A 22,026-nucleotide genomic window follows, 5' to 3' on the forward strand; every position below is an offset into this window, starting at 1 on the left:
TTAGTGAATAAACAATGACGTAGGCTACCGAATCCTACTTCTACTTCACACACATACCTGTGTGAACTTAGAGAGAGGTAATTACTCCAGTGTCAGGTCAGTGTAGGCTATTTCACAGCTTACCTGAATAGACTGGATATGTTGAATACCGCTGCATCATGTGCGTTGCCTGGTGTACCAACACAGACATCACGGCATTATGTAGGCTACGCTGACAATGCTGATATGAGTGTGATGAGAGCTCTCACAACAGCCAAGAAGTTCCCAAGGAATCTCTCCATCTCACCATAGTCATTAATTCATTCATTCATTCATTCATCTTTTAACCACTTCATCCTCTTGAGGGTCGCGGGGGGGCTGGAGCCTATCCCAGCTGACATCGGGCGAGAGGCAGGGTACACCCTGGACAGGTCGCCAGACTATCGCAGGGCTGACACATAGAGACAGACATGTCTCACCACCGTGCCGCCCCATAGCCGGTAATTGTTTACATCAGTTGTGGACATGAGACGCTCTCAATGACGTCATCTCATGGCACCCTCTTCTTCTACGGGTGTTCTTTTGCATTTTATTTTTTCATGAGAAGCGCCACCTTCTGCTCGACCTGTTGACTCCCAATACTCGCAAAACAATAATGAGTGGAAACGTGCATAAATTTGCATTTTCTTTTGCGCATTTTCACAAAATTCGCTTAAAATTTGCGATACATTTGGATGGAAACCCAGCTACTGGCTCCGCTCCATTGAGTTGTACACAAACTGAATGTGCCATGCAGCGGTTCGGGCTGGGCTCGGATATGATTGTCTCGGACTCGGGTCAGTATCGATCAGGAAAATGCAGCACGAGCAGCGCTCTAGCAGTGCTCACCTGTGTGTGTGTGTGTGTGTGTGCGCGTGTGTGCGTGTGTGTGTGTGTGTGTGTGTGTGTGTGTGTGTGTGTGTGTGCGCGCGCATCAAGGCAGAATTCTGCCGTGCGCGATACAGAGGGCAGAGGAGGGAGGCGGGGCACCCCCCTAATATAATGGTAGAGGAAACACTGTCGTGCAATGTTCTCCTTTATTGATCCTTTATTGAGGATACTACTGATGTTTTGAATAGGATTGTTACCTTTACTGATAGTCAGTCTCATTTTCTTCTCCCTATGGCCATAGAAAGTTTGCATATTAATTGCCCACCAGGAGGGGTTAAAAGTCACTACTTTTCAGACAGAGATGATTCTACCTCCTCTTCTGATTATCTGTTGAAATTGACAGATTGGGTCACCTTAAAGGAAACATCCCTTAGGGCCAGTTCCAACGCCTGCGACACATCTGTGATCAAGACACGGATTTTGTTACACAGGCCAAGGCTATTTCCAACAGGTTTTTATAACAGCAGGCTTAGCAGGCTTTTTACAGAGCACGGTCACTTTGTAGCGTGATACCTCTTAGAAAAAAAAATTAAAAAAACATCAGGCAGAAGCCTGCACTTCAGTCTCATCCATTTTTTCCCACAATATACAGTACACATGCTAAACAAATCAAACGTATCATTAAACATAATTGGGCAATTATCAAGTGATATTTTTTCCAGTCTTTCCTGAACTCACTGTTTTTTCTTTTACGCACCAACAGGCTTAAGGACAGTCATATGCATTCACATCTTTTAGCAGACCAAAAAGGCACTTGGTTATCGAAACTTTAGGTTATTTACATAACCCCGGTTCTCTGAGTAACATGAGTGAGATGTCTCACGCCTCACTGCAGACCTCAGAAGCATTAATCTCATTACACCAATCCTGATTGGCTGGTGAACGCAGGGTATCCGCGGATCCTTGAAAAGTCTTAAAAAGTCTTAAATTCATGTATCTAAAAGTAAGGCCTGAAAATGTCTTAAATTCATTAGAAATGTCTCAGATTGGTCTTAAATTCATTACTCAAAGGTCTTAAAATTGTTGCGGAAGGAATATTTAATCTGACTTTATTTCTTTTCTTTTTTTTATTCTCGCGGCACTTTTCTGTGAGTATCCATGCGCCGTCCAATAACGGTGCGCGCTGGTGGTAGCACATACACAATGAATGGGTTCGTCGGCAGAGGTCTGCGCTTTGCGCGCTGTGCGTGAAAAGGGCTTAACGGCACGCGCTGGCCACCTGGCACTCAATATGCTGCTGTAGTGGTTTGTTTTCCAGACATGTGAGTATCTTTGAGCAGTGAAAGTTATTATTTATGACTTTTTACTTGTCGGCAGTGATTTGTTTTCCACAGAGCTCTACGTGTGAGCATTTTACTCGCATTTGCGACTAAAAATAGTTTTGTGCCAGCAAAATAAATCATTCAGCACGCTGTACGAGTACAGATTTCGGGTCCATGTCATTGGTTCGACAGCCCATTGGTTCGACATCCCATTAGTCCGACTGTCCGCGGGGCTGAACGGCTCGCGGTGGGCGTATGGTGCGCCGTGACCAGCTTGAGGCGGAGCAGGCTCGCGGCTTATGAGTTTGTCATTTTCTTTTTCATTTTAACCCACACCATGATCTTTTCCTGACCCTAACCAAGTGGTTTTTGTGCCTAAACCTAACCAGACCTTAACCACAGGGCATCATGATGATTTCGGAACAGACTTTGGAACAATGAGTTTAATATGGTCGGAACAATGGGATGTCGAACCAATGGGCAGTTCCCCAGATTTCAACCAGCAGCAGAAACGAAAGGCGAATCATGCAGGTTGTGGGTTGAACGGGGGTCACAGACAGGAATACGGTGCTCAAATAGCCTACGGCGGCTCTGTGGCGCAAAATAACGGCTTACCAGCGGCGACAGAGAAGTCCGACTCCAGGTCCAGTAGCCTAATTTCCTCTTTTGTTGGCGTCATGACTGCCGTTCACATTTCTCTCTGTGGCAGGTAACGGTCCACAAACCTCACCGCACTTTAGGGACTGTTCTTTACTTGTCAGGGGAGGAGGGTGGCTGGTTGATTTTTATTTTATTTATTTATTTTATTTTTATCCCCCCTATGTTAATCACTTATTGATGCTGTTTTTCTATGAATAAGTCAATAAGTAATTTATTCCTTTGAAATATCAGTGATGTATTATAGAAAAGTGATTCATCTATTTATAAATGACAAAAGGCACATCTGCCTCATTTTTGCTGTGGTATCATGATACTACTCAGAACCGTGATACTTTCACTGGTATCGTACCATGGGTCCCAATTTTGGTACCGTGACAACACTAGATGTCACAACCATTCCATTCGGAGCTGCGCAGTGAAGCGGCTCTGGTGCTGCTTAAAAAAGTGTTCCCCCACTTCTAATTTTACAAATTAAGCACTGGTTATAGTACAGCGGGATCCCCCAACCATCGCTTATATTTCTAGTTTTTTCGGTCTTAAATTCCATTCAAGGTGGCATTAAAAAGGTCTTAAAAAGTCTTAAATTTAACTTACTGAAACCTGCAGATACCCTGGAATGTGTTCGTCCGCGCCAGGTAGTGCTGCCTACCTTAAATAGCTGCTGCAGACGACACAGTCTCATTCAAGATAAGCATCTCTTCTCACTCGCCCAAGCAAGAACGGTTGTCTAGTGAGACATCTCACTCATATTACTCAGAGAACCGGGGTTATGTAAATAACCTAAAGTTCTCTTTCATAATATTCGTTTCGATGTCTCACAATGGGATGTGATAGCTCCCGTATTGCCAGACAAGCTTATCTAGTGTCCACCAACCCACAGGGAGAGCCGCTCTGTTCCAGCTAGGACTCCAGGACTGCGCGTGCTACACACGGGGCGGAGACATCCAGCATATCAAAACGGACAAAAGTAGGAGGCGAAGACCAACTCACCGCAGCACAAATATCCTGAACAGAAACTCCCCTGAATAAGGCCCAGGATGTGGCCAAGCCACGAGTAGAGTGCGCTCGCAGACCCGCCGGCAGCTGCAGACCCTGACTCGTATAAGCCAAAGCAATCGCCTCTACCACCCAGTGGGAGAGGTGTTGCTTTGTAACAGGTTTTCCCTCAGGAGGATTAGCCCAGGAGACAAACAGCTGATCGCTCCTCCCGAAACCCCCAATCTTATTCATGTAAGTGCGCACCACACGAACCGGACATAGTGCACGTGACTGCCGCTCTCCAGGCGGGGCTGCGAAAGCCACAAGGTCAATAGGGGAACATGAACCAACCACCTTGGGCACAGAGGTTGGGTTTGGCTTCAGAGTCATCCTTACATCACCCGGTGCGAACTGAGTGCACGCAGGATGCACCGAAAGCGCATGGATGTCGCTAACTCATTTAGCCGAAGCCAGAGCCAGTAACAACACTGTCTTGAAGGACAGGTGTTTCAGGTCCGCTTCCTCCAGTGGTTTGAATGGGGGGGCCCTTCAGCCCCTCCAGAACCACAGCCAAATCCCACGGAGGCACTAGCGGTCGGGAGACAGGGAGAAACCTTCATAAAACGGCAAACCAGCGGGTGTAGCTCACTGTTTGTCCCCCAAACCCAACATGACAGGCGGCGATGGAAAAGGCTTTTCACTTGTCAATCAGGTCCTGCAAAAATGACAATATCACTCCCACCGGGACACTGAAAAGAAATGTGTCCCTCTTTGTGACACCATTCCTCGAACAGTCTCCGCTTACAGCATATGTGTCAAACTCAAGGCCCGCGGGCCAAATGTGGCCCGCCACGTCATTTTATGTGGCCCGCGAGAGCTTAAAAGGTCTGATTGTCTAAAAATAAATTGGTCAAAAGCGTGATTTGACCAAAAACTACATTTCCCACAATGCATGTCGATTATGTTACCCACAAAGTGACGGCTTCCCGCCACTAGACGGCAGTGTTTCCACATCAATGCGATTTATCCAACAAGTGGAATTGAGATGACAAAAACGTTTTGAAGTTAATGTCATAACTTGTGTTTGATGTCATTTTTCTTTATTCACTTGGATAGTTTGATCCTTGATTGATGGAGTTATGTGGATTTCATAACCTGACAAATTAAAAGGATTTATGTTATAACAGAGCAACAAGCAAACGTATTTTTTTCTATGCAACTGTAATATTTGTAACTTGAATAAGTAATAAATTCAGAGTTATTTAACATTAAGGAGTAGTTACATTTATTTTACATTACATTTGGTCACATTTAGTTACATTTATAAGTTACATCTGGCCCTTTGAGAGCAGCCATTATGCTGATGTGGCCCTTGGTGAACATGAGTTTGACACCCCTGGCTTACAGCCATACAGAAACCTAGTGGAGGAGGCTCCGGCGTTTTGGATAGTGGCAGTCACTCTCTGTGGAAGCACCACAGCGGTCAGATCGAGCCACTCACGGGCCAGGCCCACAGCGCGAGTCGCTCCGGGTGTGGGTGAAACACCTTCCCCCCTCCCTGCGACAGCAGGTCCCTGCGCAGCGGGAGTTGCCAAGGCAGAGCGTGCAGCAACTGATAAATCTCCACCAGCCAATGCATCGCAGGCCGGTGTGGAGCTATTAGATTCAGCGTGTGGCCATGTTCCCTTACTCTGGATGGAGTGGGGGGTGTTAGAGCCAGTGGAGGGAACGTGTAAAGAAGCCCGTGCGGCCAGGCGTGCGCTAATGCGTCTACGCCCAGGGGAGCATCCATGCTGTGCAGGGAGAAGAACAGTGCGCACTGCACATTTCCCCTCAACGCGAACAGATCCACCGCAGCCCGACCATAGTGCGCCCATATCTGCCTCACGATCTCCGGGTGCAGAGTCCACTCCCCGTGTCGCTCTCAGGGAGAGGAGACGCTCGCTGCTCCAGAAGATCAGTTTGCGGGCCAGCATGTGTAATTGACGGGAACGTAACCCCCCGCCGACGATTGATATACGCCACTGGTGTCGTATTGTCCGTCCTCACCAAGACATGGTGACCAGCGAGAGATGGGAGGAAGTGTTTTAGGGAGTGAAACACCGCAGAGAGCTCCAGAAAATTTATGTGAGACCGTTGGAGACCAGCGCTCCAACGTCCTCTCACAGACAGGCCCGCATGTATTCGGCCCCAGCCCGACAGACTTCCGTCTGTAGTGACCACTTTCCTGGACAAGACGGAGCCCGTGTGCCTCCCCTGGGTCAGGAAAGACGCGGTTTGCCAGTGACGCAGCGCTCTGACGCACTCCACTGTGACCGGCACTCTCCATGAGACGCAATGACGCACGGGGTCCAGCCTAAGGGAAGCCACCCAATACTGGAATTTCCTCATGTGGAGGTGGCCAAGACGGACTATGAGAATGGCAGACGCCATCAGCCTGAGTAATCGAAGACATAATCTGAATTGAACAGATATGCGTAGACGAAAAAGCGCGAGGCACGCCCTGAAGGTCTTTACTCTTTCCGCCGAGAGGCGAGCTGTGAAAGACACCGAGTCCAGCGACAATCCCAGAAAGATTACGCTCTGTGCCGGAGATAGCATGCTCTTTTCCGCATTTATCATGAAACCCAAGTCGGATAGGTGTTGTATGAGAGTACGGGTGTGCGTCCTGGCTTCCTGCTCCGATTGCGCTAACAGCAGCCAATCGTCCAGGTAAGTGGCCAGGTGGATGCCCTGCCACCTCAGCGGGGCCATCGCCGCTTCCGTGCACTGTACGAACACCCTTGGGCTCAGAGACAAGCCGAAGGGGAGTATGTGGTACTCGTAACATACCCCGTGGAAAGTGACCGCACTGTTTATTTTGTTTATTATTTCTGTTTTGGCTTTCTTTATTAGCTGCACCCTCGGCCCTTAGCCTGGATGCGTCAGCGGGACACTTTTTATTTTCTTTTTGAAAATATGTGTGTGTGTACGTGCTTTGTGACATGAGAGAGGGGCAACAGCTAAACCCTTTGCAGCATTGTCTCTTTTCCTCCCAGCCCGCTCTGGTACGGTCTGCGGCAGCTGAGAGTCGGGGGTGTGGGGGGCTCCTGAAAGCACACATGAAAGCTGAACAGGTGGAGCTGGAGAACGGGGAACGTCCAGCTGCATCACTGGTGGAGAGAGGGGCTGTCAAACAGCTCTCTTCTTCTTCCTGGCCTGTAGACTGGCAGCTTGAGTGGGTCGTGTCGACGGAGCTGCAGCTGGAGCCGGGGCTTTTGCGGGCCAGCTGGTCCTGGCCTCAGTCTGGGCGAGGGAGGAGGGGGCTGGCTGAGGTTTTGGCCGTCTTGGGATCTTAAACTGCGGAACCTGGGAAGCAGCCTGTGTGAAGGTTTTATGCTGTTCAGGTGGAGAGGGAACCGGAGCCTTCCGAGGGAGGCAAAGCTGGAGAGCCTCGTCTTCCTTCTTCTTGGCTTCACACTGTCGCTGCATAGAAGCTAGCGCAGAGCTGAAGATACCCTATAATAGGCATACAATAGGCATATCCAGGATATCATCCTTCTCTCTGTCCGACAGGTTGGTGAGGTTTAGCCACCGTGCCCGTTCCTGTAGGACCATTGTTCTCAATGCTCCTCCCGTGGCCTGGACCGCACAGCGTTGGATACGGAGACACAAGTCGGTGATAACCGGTATCTTCTACCACGTAGCTGGGTCCTGTGTCCGCGCAAAATCCTCGCATATCTCTGCCTGGTATGCCGCGAGCATGGAGAGGACATTAAGCGCTCTGGCTAGGAGCGGTACCGCCTTATAAGCCTTCTCGGTTAAGGCAGACTGAAACCGGTCAGACTTAGACGACAGTGCAGGGCTCCTGGAGGACAGCGTTGACAGCTGGGGGTGAAGGTGGGCGGCAATGAGTGGCTCCATTGGAGGCATACGGAGCAGACCCTGGCTCTTCATCACTTCACAGTCGAGGGACGAGGCACCGGGTATCGGGCGCCTGCTGCTGTAAGGGCTTTCTATGACCGCGCAACCTCATCAAGCAGCTCCGGGAAGATGGGGAGGATTTGTTTGGTAGCACTCTTAGCCAAGGGCAACTTCTTCTCCTTGTAGCGGGATCTGGTGGTCTCCGTTACGACAGCAGGCCACGGGATGGCCAGTCTACACACGTTGAGCATGTCCGAACTGGGGAGAGGAGAAGCCGGTGTGCTGCTGTCATCTCCATCCCAAAAGGCGGCGGAGGTCCCGGGCTGTGCAGCCCGGGCTGGGGTGATGAAGATGTCGTCGTCCTCTTCATCCTCTGATATAAGGATATCCGAGGCCTCACCTTCATCTTCTCCATAGTCCAATTCTAGGACGTCCTCCTCTGGCGGGTGAACCGGAGCCAGGTCCAGCTGTGAGCCCCAGCTGACACTAGCTGCCGGTATCACCTCCGCAGTGGCTTCCCTCTCCTCTGTTTAAGGTAGGCGGCACCGGGTGTTCGGTGGGAAGGTAGTGGTCACGTCCAGACAAGCTAGCTTGATGGGCTAGCCGTCTGCAGAGACTTTTGATGGTGAACACAGCACAGTGTTGACACGAGCCGGGAACATCGATAGCTAGCCGGGCATGTTCCAGACCTAAGCAGCTCGAGCAGACCTGGTGTGTGTCTTTGCTCGAAATCTTATTTCCACAGGGACGGGCCCCGGAGTCTCCGGCACCTCTGGTGTGTGGAGTTTTGGCCTCCATTCCTCACGAGCTAGTGTGCTGGCAGGGAGTCGAGTCAGCTAGCTGGTGTGCTAACTGTGAAGACGTCGAGGGATTAGCTAGAATGCTAACGCTTGACAAAGCTCAAGCTACCGTGGTGAGGAGCTGAGAAAAGATTACCAAGCCGTGGAGGGCGAGGAAAACACCAAATCTGATCTGGTGTGATCGAAAAAGAAGCAAATCCAAGCTAATGTTAGCTAGCGCCCGGCGACGGAAGTTAAATAAGATCCATCTGTGGACGGTTAAGCTAGCTAGCTCCTGACACGAGATATGCTCCGAGTGAGAAGAGGTGTTTGAATGAGACTGTGTCATCCGCAGCAGCTATTTAAGGTAGGCAGCACTACCTGGTGCAGACGAACACGTTCACCAGCCAATCAGGATTGGCGTAATGAGATTAATGCTTCTGAGGTCTGCAGCGAAGCGTGCATCCCATAGTGAGACATTGAAACGAATATTATGAAAGAGAACCTTTTAGCACTTTTAAATGAATGCATTGGCCTCACTGTGACAACATTATGCAAACTAAACGTTTTGTGGATGTTAACACAAACGGCACTTATAAACAAAATGATTTTATTACTAGCAACACCACTTTTATTATTTACTGTCTGACGTGTCCATGTGTGGAAGGCTTGTTCTATATAGGCTGTACAAAAAGACGCTTGAGGGATCGCCTTGCTGAGCATAAATATGCCATTAAAACACGTCATAATACAGATGATTCCTTATCTTTAATTTGACAGAATACAGAAACTTAATCAAAGGGAAGATTTTTGGATCCATCAACTGGATGCTTTAAAGTATCCTGGTCTCGATGAGGATATAGATGTCACATGTTTTTTGTGATTTGTCATTATTCTCCACAAGCTTTGCCATTTCTTTCTTATAGTCTATGGGTTAGGATAGGTGTTTATGTATTTAAATGTATTTTTTCTGGGTATCTTATCTCATGACACTGTATTTTATTAACTTGTTTTTTCATTATTATATATTTAATTCACCTGCCATGCCAAAATATGGGTCATGTGATGGCCTCTGATTGGTCCCTGCCACTATAAAGGTGTGGCCATACCTATGTTATATGTATTGAAAGCCCTGACGAAGACCTGCAATGGTCGAAACATGTTGGCTCTTTTAACAATTTAGCTACTCCAATAAAGGCTTTTTAATATTTCCTTCCTTGTTTTTCTTCCTTGCCTTCCTGTGTATCCTACACAGGATCAGTACTTGGCCATAATTTAAAGCCTTACAGGTGGTTGAAGGAAATTAAAAGCAAAAAAAGTAAAAGATAATGTGGAACAACTGCAGGAAGTGCTGAGTTTCATTGACACCTGCTTAACAAAGTAATTAATTAATGAGTGAAAGCAGAACTTTGGTTAAAAAGAGAAAGTGTTTATAGCAGATTGTTGAGCATGACATGACTGACATTGTGCCAGTGGAATTAGAGCTGTGGAAATGTGCAATATGAACAATTTACCATGTAAGCCATTATAGTATAGGTCATATTTCCCCATCTCTTTACCTTGCATTTATGAGGGACTGGACTCTGTTCTTAAGAGAGACACTGTGTTTCTGCCTAATCAAAATCTATGAACATAACTAAGGTGTAACAAGCCTAGGGGTTTGCAAAAGTAATCAAAAACATTCACATTCACATTTTGTAATCCTTTTTTTCTCTAAAGTGTGTTATTTTTAATGTGTGTGATTCATGGTTATGGAGGTTGGCTGCTGTATGTTTCCCAGGCCAGCATCTTGGTTACCACCAGACTGTCTGCCCTGGACCGTATTCCTCAGAAGTATGTGAGTCGCTATGCACAGATTTGTGGCTTCAATGATCCAGACCGCCAGCGGGCCTACTTCACCAGCCGCCTACTGCAGCACAGTGGGGAGATTTCACGTAACCATGAGGCCCAGGCTCTTATAGAGCTGCTCTACCTCAATCTTCAGAGAGAAAGCCAGCTGGCTACAGCTTGCTTCCTCCCCTCCTACTGCTGGCTCACGTGTGCCACCTTACACTTCCTCCATTTCACAGATGCTAAAGCACCCATCCGCACACTGACTGGCATATACACTAGCTTCCTCAGGCTCAACTTTGGCGGTGAGGTGCTGGGCACAAGGACAGGGACAAATGTACCCAGTCAGGAGCACCAGAGTTCTCTGATGTTATATGTAGTCCGTACAGTTGGGAAACTTGCATTCGACGGTGTAACATACAAACGCACGTCGTTCTCAGAAAAGGAACTGGAGCAGTGGATAGGAGGAAAGACCAAGACAGATGAGGAGCTACATCAGCTGGCCATATTCCGGACTGACGTACTAGACTTCTTCTTGGCTCCCTGTGTACAAAATGTCAAGCATATATCCGAAGAGCCCAGTCAGAATGATGAGAGACGGTATGTATTTGCTGTCCCAGCCATGCAGGAGTATCTGGCAGCCCTCTATGTTGTTCTAGGAGAGAATAAATCAGCTCTGGAGAAGCTGAGTAGGCAGGTGTCTGTGGCAATTGGTCAGGCAAGTGAGGATGTCAGTGCCCTTGTCAACATCCTTTCTAAGTTCATCCCCCTCAGGGTATTTGCCATATTCAACCTCCTTAAGCTTTTTCCAAAACTCTATGAGAAAATCAGCGGTCACAATAAAGGCAGCATTGCCAAAACAATGGCAGCTGAGATGTTCCGCACCGAGGATAGTTACAATGAAGATGTCCTGGATCAGGTGGAGCAAAGCCTTCTAGGAGTCCATGGCCCGCAGCCACAGCAGTACAGTGAAGGCCAGCCATTTGAGCTCTATCCCATCTTTATGGGTGGACTGCTGCATTATGGTAACCGTGTGCTTCTCCAGCAACTTGGCTGCAGCATTAAGAGCACCACTGTGGCCCAGATCACAAATGCCCTTCGGAAGTACCTTGTCAGAGGTATCGTATATGTTCTTTTCAGTTTTGCCTAGACAGTACCTTGTTTTCATGTTTGAAGAAGTTGAACTCACCTTAGTTTAAAATCTCAATGCAATTGAATCGAACACAACTGAACTTAGTTTTGTCTTAGATTACGTTTCACCTCTTATCCAAAAGGCTTCATCAGTTCATGCTTATCTGACTAGGCTGGAACTAGTCTGACAAACTGGTGTGGAAACCCAGGTATTTAAGGCCACTGCTGTCATTGGTTTGTTAGTGCTCCAAGGTGTGTCAATCACAGTCGTTGAAACTCCTGCTGCAACAGTGGTTGTTGGAGTCATTGGAGTCACAGGAGGCCATTTGTGAACAACCATTGTTTGTAGAGGTTAAGCTGGTTAATCTCCTGGGCAAGGATGGGCATTATAGGTGGGGGATAGGTGGTGTTGCAGACCTCCTCTGTTGAGAGATGTTTTTTTCAGTTTCACATAAGCTGGGTTTCCATCCAAATGTATTGCAAATTTTGTGAAAATGCGCAAAAGAAAATGCGAATTTATGCACGTTTCCATTCATTATAGTTTTGCGAGTATTGGAAGTCAACAGGTTGAGCAGAAGGTGGCACTTCTCATGAAAAATAAAATGCAAAAGAACAGCCGTAGAAGAAGAGGGCGCCGTGAGATGACATCATTGAGAGCATCTCATGTCCACAACTGATGTTAAACAATTACCGGCACATCCATGACTACGACGAGATGGCTATTGCGAGAGCTCTCATCACACTCATATCAGCGCTGTCAGCGCAGCCTACATAATGTCGTGATATCTGTGTTTGTACACCAGGCAGCGCACATGATGCAGCGGTATTCAACACATCCAGTTTATTCAGGTAAGTTGTGAAATAGCCTACACTCACCTGACACTGGAGTAATTACCTCTCTCTAAGTTCGCACAGGTGTGTGTGTGACGTAGAAGTAGGATTCGGTAGCCTACGTCATTGTTTATTCGCTAAATCTGTTTCCATTGCCAAAAGTTGCATTTTTGATACGCTGACTTTTCCACACCCTCCAAGCGTAAAAACTTTTTTGCGATATTTCGGCCTTTTTTCGAATTTCTGCCGTTTCCGTTCAAGTTTTTTTTTCGCAATTGTTGAAAATGCGAATAAAAATAGGTGGATGGAAACCCGACTATAAATGGCTTCTTTTAACGACCAAGTTTCAACGACCACCGTTGCAGCAGGAGTTTCAACGACCGTCACTGACACACCTTGGAACACTAACAAACCAATGACATCAGTGGTCTTGTGAAGGCCTCCTCAGAGGTTAAATACCTGGGTTTCCACACCAGTTTGTCAGACTAGTTCCAGCCTAGTCAGACAAGCATGAACTGATGAAGCCTCCCTCTTGGATAAAAGGTGAAACGACTTCTAAGACAAAACTACGTCCAGTTGCATTCGCCTGAATTGCCTTGAGATAACTATGACCTGGATAAATGAGAATATCCACAGGCATCTTAGTTTAAAATATTATCTGTTTAAGGCTTTGGTGGTATCTAATTTTTCAAACCTTCATACCTTTCTGAATTTTTACTGGGGTATACGGTATATGATGTCATTAATGCGTGGCGAACTAAGAATAACATTAGCTAAATTGCCTTTTAAGTCATCTTAAAACACACCTCATTCAAACTTGATAGAAACAAAATAAAACAAATAAAAATAGTCCACTGTTCCATCAAGTACCCACTCTGGTTTGGTTGAAATAATCCCTTAATTTACAGCATTAGATGTAAAAATAAACAGTTTTCCCCACAGTCTCTGCTGTTGCTGCCTGGCTGTTTGCAGTCCCGTAGCATTATCCCCAATGCCAGGAGTCACAGTGTCTGTCAGCTCAGCTGCCTGTTCTTCAAGTAGAGACCAAAGACTGACCTCTGGTGGCGCATGATGTGTACTACATACAATGAGTTTAATAGGAAGATGAATGTCTGTATTTTTGACAGAAAAAAATCATCATCAGGATTTCTACATACCCTGGAATGCCCAAGCCTATTTTCTTTATCTACTAGTCTTTATCTACTTTATCTACTACTATCTACTACTACTACTTTAATTTTATATTAATTATTGTACTGTTAGGTCAGTTACAGTTAAGTTAAAAAAGTTAGAAATCATCATAAATACCCTTCATGCTGTGTTCCCACCAAACGCGATGAACGCGATTTACTCGCAAATAATGCATGAGTTTAGATGCCAGACCATTTTGTTAATTTGCGTTATCGCGTCAGTTGTGCAAGTAGCGAGCCCGCCCATTTTCACTAGATAACAACATCTGGCCTGCCATTCTCTCCTCAACCATGGCTGAGATAACCACCATTGCTGCTTTGTACCTGCTCTGGAAGTTCCAGATGCGTCGGAGGGCCAAATCGCCCTCCGTATCGCACCGCGCTAGACGCGTAGGTGTGGCGCGCCTGTCGCGAATTCGCATCTAATCATGTCTTTGCATTGACTTTGTATGTAATCTCGACGAGCGAATTTGCGAATTCGCATTTGGTGGGTACACAACATTAGACATCCAGTCCATTCAGGCCAAGCAGTTATATTAAATTCTGAATCCCAGAGTGTTGTTATCTTTCTGTTTAACATTAACTGGACAGATATTGGACATTATCAGATGGAGCTTCATGTGTTCTTATGGGTATAGAAATAAAGTAAGTCTTTTATATCCCCACTGCAAAAATTTCAGGATGAGTTCACCATAGCGTCCAGTAAATTAGTTACTTTTTACCAATGGATTGTACAAAAAAACCCCTCATTTGCTCATAACTGAAAAGTGTGAGTTGAGACAAATCAAATGTAAAAAAAAAGAAGGGTGAAAATGTGCCCCAAGGTTGTATACCAGGAGTGATAGCACTTTTAAAGTACTCTTATTTCATTTTCATTCTAGTCAGAATATAATTTGAATAATGGGAATCTTTTATCTCATTTAATGCTAGAGCTGAGCAAGCCACAGCCACCAGAGGAACTGATGGATCTACTGGTCCTTCTGTACGAGTTTCAGAACCCCCGACTGACTGCAGAGGTCCTGGCTTCAATCCGAACCATCCGTCTCACCAACATTCGTATGACCTCACTCAAATGCTTCATACTAAGTTCTGTGCTCTCATGCACCCCTGCAAGGTAAGTTGTTTTTGTTTTTTGTTTTTTTGCTGCTTGACATGATGCTTTTATTTTAAATTGCTTTTTATTTACAATGTGGATCTAAAAGAATCACCCTCTCTCAACTGGAGCTGCAACTTCAACTCATACCAAAGAAGTTCCTGTGTCTTGCTTCCCAGCTGCTGCACAAAAGTGACGGAAGTACATACCAGAGCAGGGTGTGCTGCTCTCTGCCTCTATTCAGAGACAGCACTTTGTGCTCTATCTAGGTTGCAAAATGTACATAAACATATTTATTCAGTGCCTTTTCATCAGGCATATTGTAAAAAAAAAAAGTCAATCAATCAATCAATCAATCCGCAAATACACTTGAAATGTAACTAAACACTTAAGGCCATGGTTACGCCCATGAGACGCAGCTGAGATGCAAGCCTGCACAGCGCCAGTACGGACAGCTGAACAGATTAAAATGAGAGAGCAAATGTTATGTGAGACATGCGAGGGAAAAACACGTCTGAAACACTTATGGTTTAGACTCGGGTGAGTCTAAGCATTATTGTCCAAGCCTCAGTGAAGGAGTCTGAACATTGTAGACTTAGGATGTATCCACACCAAATCAGGCGTTGCAGCGATCATCTGCAGGGTGTGTGTGGAGTGTCACTTACATGATCCATTTGTGATGGAAGTGGAAGGTAGAGACCAACTACAGAAAGCTGATCTCTCCATGTCAGTGACTGAGTTTTTGTCTTTGGTGAGTTTGTTTATATTGATCTGAAAGATCATTAGATTCCTTCAGATTGTCATTACTGTATGCGATGCATTACTGTGTCCTAACTGCCAAAAAGACACATGAGCATACAAAATGTTTTCGTGTGTGTGTGTGTGTGTGTGTGTGTGTGTGTGTGTGTGTGTGTGCGCATGCGTGCGTGTGTGTCTGCGTGTGCACGTGCATGTGCGCACATGTGTTTTTTGTTGTTTCATGGTATTCATTCATGTTTATTTCCATTCTGCATTGCAACACCCTCCGTTAAAGGGATAGTGCACCCAAAAATGAAAATTCAGCCATTATCTGCTCACCCATATGCCGATGGAGGCCTTTGTGAAGTTTTAGAGTCCTCAGATCCCTTGTGGATATCGGCGGGGGGAGCAGCTAGCACACCTAATGGCTGACGGCGCCCCAGACTAACGTCCAAGAACACAAAATTGAATCCACAAAGTATCTCCACACTGCTCATCCGTAGTGATCCAAGTGTGCTGCAGCCCCTCTGTGGAAGTTCGAAAAACCCACCCATTTTGACCCAGGCCCACCTAAGCTGGACAAGCAGATGATGGAGCTGAACACCCGTTTCAAGCCCGACACATATGACTTAATGAGAGCCGTTGCTGCCTGCTTGCCACGGTCAGACACCTTTGGGGACAAGGCTCTCATCCAGCCCGCCTGTGCGCACTTTTCCATTCCCGTGCAGGACGCAGAGCACACTGTGTTTGTGCAAAACAGGCACCAGGGCAATAATGCTGACAGACAGACTGAACTCTTTGTCCCTGCTTTCATTTGAAAGGGAATTGACTGATTCACTGGAATATAAGGACATTCTTGCTGTGTTCAGCACAAAACCTCGCCGTCTCCTGCTTTAAGCCCCAAAGGTAAACAGCCATCTCAGATTGTTAAGCGGTTGTTACAGTAGGAGCCACTCAAAAGTTCCCCTGTTTCCATGACTGAACCTCGGCAGGTCCGTGCCAGATGCGTGACTGCTCTGTGTAAGACTGCCGCCTGCCTGAGTTAATTTAATCCCCCACGATGACGTAGCAAATGCAGCCCTGACTTGTAACGCCCCTAGAGACCTGTGTGAAAACCATTGCAACAATGCTTCATTTGTCCACGGGGAGGAGCAGTGATTATCACCAAAATACTGTAATATCTGCAGATTTGGGAAAGACGGCTTATCAGCTGGTCCATGGCTCCACAGAGCCACTATTTAGCCTAGTAGCATTTTACCCATATTTTTTAAAATGATATTACCATGTGAAAAGCCAAGAGGACGCTCTCTTTATCTTTCAAAACCTACTTGTCCCTGTGTTTCCCGTTAATTAGGCTACCCCAGTGTAATTAAACATCTCATTTACCGTGCTTTGTGTGACTTTTTTTTGCCATGTTATCATGATTCAAACTGAGGTATTTGGAAAAGATCCAAGAAATAAGTAACATCGATCCGTACGAGCTACCTGCAGCTGGAGCAGGGACCTAGACGCGTTGCCACCCTGTTCCTACATGCATTTGGTTCACTACTTAGTGTTCGGCATTAGTTACTATACTATGCAGGAATTTAAAAGCCTGAAATCACTGAACAGTCCCACTAAGACATGTCATAATGGTTATGTGTGTTCTGTGCGTAAAAGGCAGCCATGGACCACACTTTGACACGATGACACACACACACACACACTCACAAGGTGAAAACAATACCAGGCGTTGCTGTGTGTCACGGCTGGTAAAAATGTTACTTAATAAATTCACCAGCAATTTGTCTTTGTAGAAAGAGTGTCCCTGGTACTCTGGATAATCCACAGACCTCACTGTCAAGATATTTTGTCATAGGGACTTCAGCTGAAAGCACTTCCAAGGAAAACTAATAACACTGGGTCATTGTTTCTGAAAAGATGTGTTGCTTTTCAATCTGTTAAATGTTTCCAATGTTGTGAGCATCGGAAATGAAATGCCTTCCACAGTATTGGAAGGTGGAGACATAAATCCAAAATGATCCGCATGGCGAGATAGCCGTGCGTCAGCCAGGACGCGCATCTCTACTGTGTAGCCTCATGCTCAGACGCAGGCAGCATATATTTCCCTCTCTGCACAGAGATGCATTTATTTATAGTAACCACGTTTTATAGTGAGCAGCATATACATGTCCTCTACAAATCCTGACCGAGTTTGGATGAACGAGTCACACGCAATCTGACAGGAAACGAAGACTGCTCATCGGTCCCGTGTGCCGCTGTATGCAGGACGCACGGATTACATGAGAGGAGCGAAAGGATCCACGGTATAATTAACCACAAAACACGTAAATAACTTCATATTACTGGCGTGTAACACTCATTAATGCTTAAGCTGAGTCCTCTACGAAATGAGAATGTCCATTTGAAATAGTCTTCTCATGTTTAATGTCCGAAAATGAATTAAATTTGTTCAAGGCGTCAAACTGATCTTTGTGCGTGATGATCTCAAACACACTTGACTGACTTATATTTTCGTTAGGCTATTATTTTTTTCGTTATTGTATGATTATTTTCAGTAAAGAAGGCAAGCTTATTCTATTGGAATTTATATTTATTTTTGTATGACATTTTACACAGCTGCAATGCGCAGCGGAGTGGTATTTCCCCAAAATGTAATAAGAAAGACAGTAGAGGTTTTTTTTGCCATTTGCGTGTTTTTATTGAAGGTGCAAACCATAGACCGCAGAACCGGGGGGGGCCAAGGGGGCCATGGCCCGGGTAACTTTTGTACTCTGACATAGAGGGCTGCATTGGGATTGGGTCCCGCCTGGTCCCGCGGGTCCCCATTAAACAGTAGAAGAAAAGAAGAAGATGTAGCCTAGCGACAGGATGTCAACACAGGGACTTGGTGCACATGCATGAGTGTTTCCACTCCATATTTATTCATAAATGGACAAATATGCCCTGAACCAGCTTTCATACCAATTTGCCGCTTGCTCCACCTGTCTGTCTCTCTGTCGCTCTGTCAGCTCCATCTGTCATGAGACAAACATGAAAGAAGACGTGCAGTTTATTGTGTTTCACCGGCGACAAGCTGTCATTACGTGCGACTATTACGCACGTCTGCTGCTCTTTATAACTCACGGTGTGAATCTATGTTGCATAATAAAGATTTGCCCCCTCGTAATTTTTAACCGCCCCCTCATTAACTTCATCCTGGCGCCGGGCTTGCCTTAACCTTAATCACTGCGTGATTATATAAAGGTAGAAAAATAAATAAACACAGAGGAGGAGAACAGAATATGAAACAGCCTTTATTTCATTAAAAACTAAACGAAAACAACGAAATAGGAGCGCTATTCCTGACCAGTGCGTCAGAAGACATTCAGACCAGGGAAACAAACAGCCCCATGAATCTCTTTATTAATAGCCTATAAAATGACGTGTTTTCTCCTGCGGGACGGGAGAAGACACAAAATCAATGCATCTCTATTATTGTGCAGGCATAAATTCTCAGAGTTTTGCGGGAGCGGGCGGGAGTGGACATACACATTGCGGGAGCGGGCGGGAGTGGACATACACATTACGGTTGCGGGCGGTAATGGTCAGAAATTCAGCGTTCTGGTTACCTTTCAGTAACTGCGCAGCTGCGCTTGTGTTGTTGTTGTTGTTGGTGGTGGTGGTGGTGGTGGTGGTGTGTGTGTGTGTGTGCGCGGCTCTGCACATCAGTCTGATATGAGTGATGACTTGTGATGATAATGAATATGATGTTGATTTAGATTCAAGGCAGCAAGATGAGTTCTGGTTGTGGTTGTGGACTGGATGTACTTTGTTGTTTGCTATAGTTTGCTATACATCTGTGCGTTTATGTGTAAATAGGCTTGGCCTGTTGTGTGTGAATGTTAGAGTGGGATCAGAGGGGTTAATCTGAGCAAGCATGTGTTCGTGTTCATGCGTGTACTGTAGATGTGACTGTGTGGCGTCGGAATAAAAAAAAACGTTATTTAATACATCAGTAATACTGTCTGTTTCAATGCATATGCCCCCCCCCACCCCCCCCACCCCCTCCGCGTGACTTGAAATTATGCCCCCCCTGTTCCGATGCGTTCCGTGGTCCATGCTCAGTTGATATTAAAAAATTAAAGTTTTCAAAAAAAAAAAAAAAAAAGACCCGCACCACTCCGCCGAAAGACGTGTAGCGCTGGTACCCGGTGTATTTCGGCTGTCAGAGCTGTGACAATTAAACGTGATGACGGCGCTCAACAAACGTTAAACGTTAGACATCAGTGCACAGGACACAAGGACAGGACTGCTGCTTCATTCATGTTTTTTTTTACGCACATCCGAGTGCCTGTGCCGTACGTAATTGAACTGGGAAGGTGCAGCAGAGCCAGCGGGATTTCTTCACAAGAACACAAATAATATAAGATATTACACACAGTTTTACACACAGAATATCCTCTAAAACTCTCAATATCCTCGTTAATTGCCTTTTGCTGACAACAATCCCATGCAAAGCAGCAAGTGCAGAGTGAATGACTGAATAAATGAATGAGGATTCAAATTAATTAAAATGTGTGCACAATGTTTTTTTCCCTCTCACGGCCACTGCAGGGCTCCGTAATTTATTACAAAAAGGTCAACAAAACAGGTTTCCAAATTCAAAATAACTTGTAAACAAACAAAATCTTCAGTATTACACCTTTTCGGTTACTTTTCTTTCAGACATTTTTTGAAGATGTGATCTCACTGATTAACTGAAAACAATTATACAATAACGAAAAAAATAATATCCTAACGAAAACAGAAGTCTAATCAAGTAAAAAGTCCATCAGAAAAAGCCCAGTTCTATACTGCTGCCCGCTGCTGACACGCGCAGTGTGCGACTGAAATGTCTGCAGTGCAGCACTGCCGCTGTGACATATTCCACAATATCCAAACTTCGGAATGGCGGGTCCTTTAGAAAAAAGAGGAAGGGCCGGAATTTTCGTAATGGTGGGACTTATGAAAAAAAGGTGAAGGACCGCCAGTCCGAATAATGGAAGTTAACGTTCAAAGAGGCAAGGTTTCGGAAAGGAAGACAGTTAACCCTGAAAAGAGTCGTTACTATAGAAACGATAGGCTTCCACGTTTGATAAACTGAATGACTGCAGACTGTTTTTTTGTGAGAGGGGCGCCATCTCATGGCGATACCCTGCATTTGAACGAGTGGGCGTGTCTAGAATTAAAATAGGAGAGGGAGCGGGGGTAGAGCCAGCACGGCAGCTGGCTGGCAGCCGGCTGGGATTTGGCTGGGATTCGACAGGCAGCCTCCTGACAGCTGGCTGGGAAGGGGAAACTTTTGAGTGGCTTCTACTGTATGGTTAAATATGTTCTTCTGTAATTAAGAATAATAAGATAAGGTACTGAATTTAAATAAGAAAACAGTTGAGTTAAATAACGTTGGACAGTTCCCTGTCGCACTATTTGATGAATAAATGTAGAAGACCTTAAAAGATATAATTCCGTTTCAGTCTTTTTTGTGTTCTGAGAACGTTCAACAGAGATATGAAGTTAGTTCTATGTCATTGTCCACTTCAGCACTTGAGTTGAGGACAGCGACACAAGGGAGCCACTCCGGTGCACCGGCGTCACTGTCCTCAATGCCGCAGAAAAGCGCTGAAAGAGATAAAGGGGAACCCGTTTTTTGCTTATTTTAACTGGCCCATCCAGTTTTCTGGAGGCGCACCCACAATCAAAATCCTGGCGCCGTTACTGCCTCTTTGGGTTCATTCCAATACCTGGGTTTAATCACAATACCCAATCTCGCATCCACATTTCCCTCACTTGCATCACTTCCTTGCGTCTTAGCTCCGCCTTTGTACGACATGGGGGAGAGATGCGAGGATGAGGCGTGAGAAGAGAAGAAACGTAGATATACGTCTTTAGCGAGATGAGACGTCCTTTCCCCTGAAGTGTCACATGAAGCGACGTCCGTTTTTGATGACAGCAGCAGCTGACCACAGCTGGATCAGCTGTCAAGAGGCTTCACCAACAGCTATAGAAAATTTTAATGGAGTTTGTGTCTGCTCACACATAATCTTATATATATATATATATATATATATATATATATATATATATATAGGCTATATAGTATATACAGTGCTTCCCAATAACATTTACATCCACACACCAACTGTTGTTTACATACACGCATACGCCGCCTCCTCTGACCTTCCCCGAGGCCAATGTGCAGTCTCTGTGGTGGATGGAGAGTGTTTGAAGCAGAAGAGCTGAGTCTGGCAAGTTGTCCGAAAGCCAGGTTTCCGTGAGAATAAGAGCACAACATTCCCTTATCTTGCGCTGAGTTGTAAACCTGGTTCTCAGCTCATCCATCTTATTTTCAAGTGAGCGGATGTTTGCTAGCAGCAGGCTAGGTAGCGGTGGTCGTGTAGCTCTAGCCTTTAGCCTAGCATGTACGCACTGTTGGTCGGCTGCTCACTGGAGGCCAGTGTTGCTGTGTCTTGCCAGCTGGAATTGGCTGGGTCCAGGTGCAGGAGATAGTCAAAGTCCAACAGGCTGTGTTTAAGCTCATGATGAACTTTGCCGATGTTCAGAAGTTCTTCCCTGCTGTATCTCACTGTCGCATATGTGAACTGCATGTGTTGGATACATATAAACTGTAAAAGAAATACAAAATAGCGATGCAGACGGAAGAGCGCAGCAAATACTTCAGCCGCGGTGGGCGCCGTGTTGTG

The 22,026-nt window shown here is 45.8% G+C and overlaps 1 protein-coding gene across 6 annotated transcripts in view; it reads left to right on the forward strand.

Moving 5' to 3' along the window:
- The window catches only part of nlrx1 (NLR family member X1), a 128,610-nt gene that overhangs the window by 60,641 nt on the left and 45,943 nt on the right, over positions 1-22,026 (forward strand). For all 6 annotated transcript variants that reach the window (XR_007449518.1, XR_007449519.1, XM_049578773.1 and 3 more), the window contains 2 exons: positions 10,272-11,439; positions 14,404-14,587. Coding sequence is in view for 4 of the 6 variants with exons in the window: in XM_049578773.1 (XP_049434730.1) it covers positions 10,272-11,439; positions 14,404-14,587 (1,352 nt within the window). In the remaining 2 variants the exon portion in view is untranslated. The remainder of the gene's footprint in view (positions 1-10,271; positions 11,440-14,403; positions 14,588-22,026) is intronic.

Source organism: Epinephelus fuscoguttatus, linkage group LG6, assembly GCF_011397635.1.
Source record: "Epinephelus fuscoguttatus linkage group LG6, E.fuscoguttatus.final_Chr_v1".
NCBI lineage: Eukaryota > Metazoa > Chordata > Actinopteri > Perciformes > Serranidae > Epinephelus > Epinephelus fuscoguttatus.